The sequence below is a fragment of the Scyliorhinus canicula genome, chromosome 8 (genome assembly GCF_902713615.1).
Source record: "Scyliorhinus canicula chromosome 8, sScyCan1.1, whole genome shotgun sequence".
NCBI classification, from domain to species: Eukaryota; Metazoa; Chordata; class Chondrichthyes; order Carcharhiniformes; family Scyliorhinidae; genus Scyliorhinus; species Scyliorhinus canicula.
Window position 1 is genome coordinate 186,685,485 of NC_052153.1, and position 6,022 is coordinate 186,691,506.

Genomic DNA, 6,022 nt, shown 5'->3' on the forward strand with positions numbered 1-6,022 from the left:
CACAGCTAGAGCACTGTGTATCCAATTAAATCCTCTCCATTCCGACCATTATCAACCTAGCCGGTCTCGACGTGATCCTATTACTACAGCTGTGTTGCTTCTAAAACTATAGCATCTTCAAAGCTGCCAAACAAACTAAGGTCAAGGTCCATCTAACTGGCTTCACTCTCACACGATGTATGTGACTAATTACCGCAAATATTCTCAAGCAATTATTTTAAGACACACATGTGGCGAGGAAGATCCCAGTGCTGGAGAGCTTTTGGGACCATGGCAGCCATCTATTTTGTCTCAAGTTACTCGTCTCCTGTACCCCAAAATGTTATGTTCTGAAAAACCATCCTATTTCCGGTTGAATGGATCTTGACTGCCTCCTCCACCTCCTAGGGAATTTGCCCCAGCAATTGACCAGTTGTCATAGAATTTACAGTGCAGAAGGAGGCCATTCGGCCCCTCGAGTCTGCACCGGCTCTTGGAAAGAACACCCTACCCAAGGTCAACACTTCCACCTTATCCCCATAACCCAGTAACCCCACCCAACACTAAGGGCAATTTTGGACACTAAGGGTAATTTATCATGGCCAATCCACCTAACCTGCACATCTTTGGACTGTGGGAGGAAACCGGAGCACCCGGAGGAAACCCACGCACACACGGGGAGGATGTGCAGACTCCGCACAGACAGTGACCCAAGCCGGAATCGAACCTGGGACCCTGGCGCTGTGAAGCAATTGTGCTATCCACAATGCTACCATCACTGAAATATTGGCGGGGGGTGGGGGTGGGGGGGGAGGATTTAACAACCCATGATGGGTGAGGGGGAGGGGAGATACTTACCAAATCTGCCTAATTTCCATTCTAACCCAGCATGTTTGAGGAGCATTTTATGTTTGAGGGGGCCTGTGATTAGAATATGTTAATGAGATATTGTTCCTGATATTTCAGCAGGGATTTGAAGTTTTGCTTGGCTTTCCTGGGATTAGGATGAAACTAACAGGTGAAAGGAGGCAGGAAAAGCCAGATCCAGATGTACGGGCGGTTTGTTTTACAGCACTGCTTGTGGGTCAGGAGGTGCAGGAGCGGCTCCAACACAGGCACTCAATCCCCAGCCCCAACAAATGCAAAATAAGAAACATACACATGCACATACAAATTAAGAGCAGAAAGAGGCCACTCAGCCCTTCGAGCATGCTCCGTTTTCAATAAAATCATGGCTTATCTGACTCTGGCCCGAACCCTTACATTCCTGCCTCTCCAGTAACCTTTCACCCCTCTTGTTAGTCAAGAATCTCTCTCGCTCCAGGGCAGCACGGTGGCGCAGTGGGTAGCCCGGCTGCTTCACGGCACCAAGGTCCCAGGTTCGACCCCGGCTCTGAGTCACTGTCCGTGTGGAGTTTGCACATTCTCCCTGTGTTTGCGTGGATCTCGCCCACACTACCCAAAGATGTGCAGGCTAAGTGGATGGGCCACGCTAAATTGCCCCTTAATTGGAAAAAATGAATTAGGGACTCTAAATTTATTTTTTTTAAAGAATCTCTCTCGCGCCGCCTTAAAAATATTCAAAACCTCTGCTTCCACGATCTTTTGAGGAAGAGAGCTCCAGAGAGTCATGACCCTCTTAGAGAAAACATTTCTCCTCATCTCCGTCTTAAATGATCCACTCTTATTTTTCAACTGTGACCCCCAGTTCTAGATTCTTCGACAAGCAGAAACATCCATGCCACATCCACCATGTCAAGTTTCCTGGCTGCTCATCGGGCAATCCGTGATTTTATTGGGCTAACGGGGACCGTCTGTGGAAAGTGGGATTGTGAAAATGGCAATGGGGTCCTGCCATTAAATTTGGCAGCAATAATAGGATTTTGGAGTTTCCCCCCACACGCAGAGTGACTCTCACCCATTTCCTGCCCATCTCCCCACTTGTATTCGGACTGCTGTTTCTGAAGATTTTTTTTTGCCATTTATTCTCCTTCAAACATCACCGGTATTCTCTGGAGAAAGAAACGAAGGAAGAGAAATGCAAATGGATGTGCAACTCTGCAAGGTCACTATTTACTCTCAGTTAAATACCGACAGACTCTTATAGAATCTACAGTGCAGCCTACCCAAGCCCACACCTCCACCCTATCCCCATAACACAATAACCCCACCTAACCTTTCTGGACACGAAGGCCAGTTTCACATGGCCAATCCACCTAACCTGCACATCTTTGGACTGTGGGAGGAAACCGGAGGAAACCCACGCAGACACAGGGAGAACGTGCAGACTCCGCACAGGCAGTGACCCAAGCCGGGAATCGAACCTGGGACCCTGGAGCTGTGAAGCATCTGTGTTAACCACTGTGCTACCATGCCACCCTGGCTCTGAGCGAGCTCCACCTTTAACAGCAACTGTTCTGTAACCTAACAATGAGATAGACAAACATACACGCAGTGGCTGAGGTGTTAAATTTACCAGGGTGCTTCTCTGAACAATAGTCTGACTTTGCAAACACGCTTAGCGACAGCTTAAGATTCATGAGCGGCAAGGGAAAGAAGCCATTAAATTGAGCATTTGGACTGATCCCAAAAGCAAAGATAATGCTTGGAAATATCCAGGCGCCTGAAGAGAAAACAATGAGTTAACATTGTGATGCACACCAAAGTTCCGAAGCTCTTTATTTCAGATTTTCACTTTTAAACTCCTGCTCGTGCAGAAATGATCAATTCAAACCGGGCCGATCTGAAGAGGCAACCTCACAAATACTCGAATATCCAAATGCTCAGAACCGACCACGGGTAAATTTTTTAAAAATCCACATTTCTGGTGATAAAAAATATATTTTAACGATGTAACATTTCCAGGCATTTTTTGTTGCTGTTTTGTTTTGAATGGAAAAGGAAGAACGCTAAATATTACAGATTGTGACTGCAGAGCACATTGGCACAAAGAAGAATTGGAACCAGGAATTGACTGAATTTAACTCTTTCACCACTTGGTGGGTTTGATTATATACAAAATCAAACTGTTATATATAATCAAACTAACCAATAAACATATGTATACAATATATATGTATACATACTATATATTAACCATACTATATAGTATATATATGCATCATATATTATATATACTATGTTATAAAGATATACAATATATTTATATACATATACTATAGATAGCACACATATATATAAATAGTATACACATATTCTATGCACATACATACTATAAATGGTATATATGTGTATAGAATATCATATATATATGACATATATGCATTTTTGCTACATTCACACACCATACTATATAGATTATATACATATTTAAACCCAATCATTTAATTCATGTTAGACTAGAGCAGTAGGAGAAATAGGACACAGGTTTAAGAGATGAGATTGATTTAAAAGCTTCTTTTCTTGGGTTTACAGAGGACTTTGTGAAAAGCTCGCCTGAAGTCCTGGTTGAAGATTGTGTAGATGACAGGGTTCAGGGAACTGTTGCAATATCCAATCCAGAAGAAAAACTTGAAAAGAGTCTCCGGGACCTCGCAGACCTGCCGGCAGATGCCGTACAGGCTGTAGCTGAAGAAGAAGGGGAACCAGCAGAGGACGAAGACGCCCATGACCACGGCCAGCACGAAGGTGAAGCGTTTCTCCCTGGCCTGGGCAGCTTTGCTCTTGGACATCTGTCTGCTGCCCCGCCGCTTCCTACGGGTCGAGAACATGTCGAAGGAGCGGCTGCTGGAGCGGGACAGGCGGCTGAAGGAGTCCTTCTTGCCCCCCTCCTCCTCCTGCCTGCTCCGGGGCAGCCTGCCGGGCAGGCGGGCAGCCCCTTCCTTCCTGCGGCCCCTGCCCTCCGAGGTGGAGCTCTCCTCCAGCTCCAGCTCCTCCAGTCGTGGCCCTCCGGGGCTGGCGGAGCAGTGGCCGTTCTCCCTGTCCCCATTGCCCCGCAGGGAGGTGGCCCTGCTCGGTGCCTCCTCGGTCTGGGAGGAGCCCTCGGGGCCGTTCCTCTTCACCGACTGGCTCCTCGTCCTGTTCTTGGCCACCTGGTAGATGCGAATGTAGACCAGGATCATGATGAAGCAGGGGGCGAAGAAGGAGGCGATGCAGGACAGGAGGATGTACCAGGTATCATCATTGATCCTGCAGGCTGGCTGTAGCTCATCCTCAATCTCCCTGTCCAAGGATATCAAAGGGGGGAAGGAAATAACAGCTGAGATGACCCACACCACCACAATGGCACCTTTAATTCTCCTGGGGGTCCTTTTGAGGTTGTACTCCACTGCTTTGATGATGGACCAGTACCGGTCCAAGCTGATTGCACATAAATGCACAATGGATGAGGTGCAGAACAGGACATCCAGAGCCAGGTAGATGTCACACCAGACCGTCCCGAAGTACCAGTAGCCCATCAGCTCGTTGGCCAGGGAGAACGGGATGACCAGGGTGGCCACCAGAATATCAGCGCTGGCCAGGGACACCAGGAAGAGGTTCTGGGGGGGTCTCAGAGCTCTGCTGGTGAACACCGCGATGATCACCAGGATGTTGCCCCCGATGGTGAAGAGGACCAGGAAGCCCACCAGCAGGGAGAGGCTGACCATGGCTCCCAGTGAGTACTGCCCAACACTAGCTGGAGGCTGCGATGACAGGAGCTGGGACAGGTTGAGCCCAGTGGTGTTGGCTGGTGCCTCCATCCTTTGGCAATGGGGGTCACAGTCCAGTGGGGTTGTCTTCATCAGAGTCACACATCGAAACAGAAGTGCCCCCACCCACGCCAGGTAAACCAAAGGAATTCAGTGTTTTTTGTTGACCTTGGCATTGGACCTTCTGCCCAGTCCGTCCCAGATTGGCCACAGGGGCATCTCACTCCCCCTGGGTCTTCTGCTCTGGGCAGTTGAATGGGGCATCACCTCGTCCACTCTAATTTCAGCTGTGTGCCAAGTTCAGACACAAAGCTCCTTCTCTGCCAGCTGGGGTAACTCTCTCCATCTGCTCCTTCCCATCTCAGTCAGGTTGGTGGTGGTGGGGGCAGATCTCACCCCCTTCCCATGCCCTCCTGCTGTGCAACCCCCCGTGTCCAAGCCTCCGGATGCCCTTCCAGCTTTTTCCCCACCTTCCCCCCTCCCAGCGCCTGCTGGAGATCCACGACCATCAGCCCATCACCAGCCCAGCACCAGCCCAGCAGCCAAACTCTCCGCTGCCAGTCCCAGGCACCAGGAGCAGCGACGGAGCCCCGCCCACCCGCCACTGCCATTGGAGGAGAGCCTCCTCCAATCCCGCCCGGTCCCTGCCCGCCACCCTCCACGCCATTGGCTGGGAGAGCCTGTCCATCCTGCACTGACTGACCAATGGCAGTGTCCCCCAGCCTGGAGCAGCTCAGTCAGGGGGGTGGGGGGAGGAGCAGCTGCAATGACAAAGCCCCCCCCCCCACACCCCCCAATGCTCAACCCCGCTACAAAATAAACACAGCACAATAAATACACTGAAAGCAGCAAAGTAAAAACGCCAGCAGTCTCAATGCGAGCAGCGAAGGAATTGATTTCACACCAACTCATGCTGGGCGAAACCTGTCCGGAGTGTGACAGTAAGCGATAGATTTGGAGAGAGGAACAGTCCCAGGGAGGGAAGAGGATTTGGAGAGAGGAACTGTCCCCTAGAGTGAAGAGGATTTGGAGAGAGGAGCTGTCCCAGGGAGGGAAGAGGTTTTGGAGAGAGGAGGTTTCCTCTTTAGGGAAGAGGATTTGGAGGAGGAGCTGTCTGCTGGACGGAAGAGGATTTGTAGAGAGGAGCTGTTCTCCAGAGGGATGAGGATTTGGAGAGAGAGGAGCTGTCCCCTGGAGGGATGAGGATTTGGAGAGAGGAGCTGTCCCCTAGAGCAAAGAGGATTTGGAGAGAATGGAGCTGTCCCCTAGAGGGATGAGGTTTTGGAGATAGGAGGTGACCTCTCGAGGGAAGAGTTTTGGAGAGTGAGGAGTTTTCCTCTAGTGGAAAGTGGATTTAGAGAGCAAGTAGCTGACCTCTTGAGTGAGGGGAATTT

General features: G+C 49.9%; 1 protein-coding gene across 1 annotated transcript; it reads right to left on the bottom strand.

Moving 5' to 3' along the window:
- Positions 1-3,257: 3,257 nt before the first annotated feature.
- Positions 3,258-5,149, bottom strand: adra2c (adrenoceptor alpha 2C). Its single transcript, XM_038805843.1, has one exon. It carries the CDS (start codon positions 4,719-4,721, stop codon positions 3,387-3,389), a length of 1,335 nt encoding a protein of 444 aa, XP_038661771.1. The 5' UTR covers positions 4,722-5,149; the 3' UTR covers positions 3,258-3,386.
- Positions 5,150-6,022: the final 873 nt, after the last annotated feature.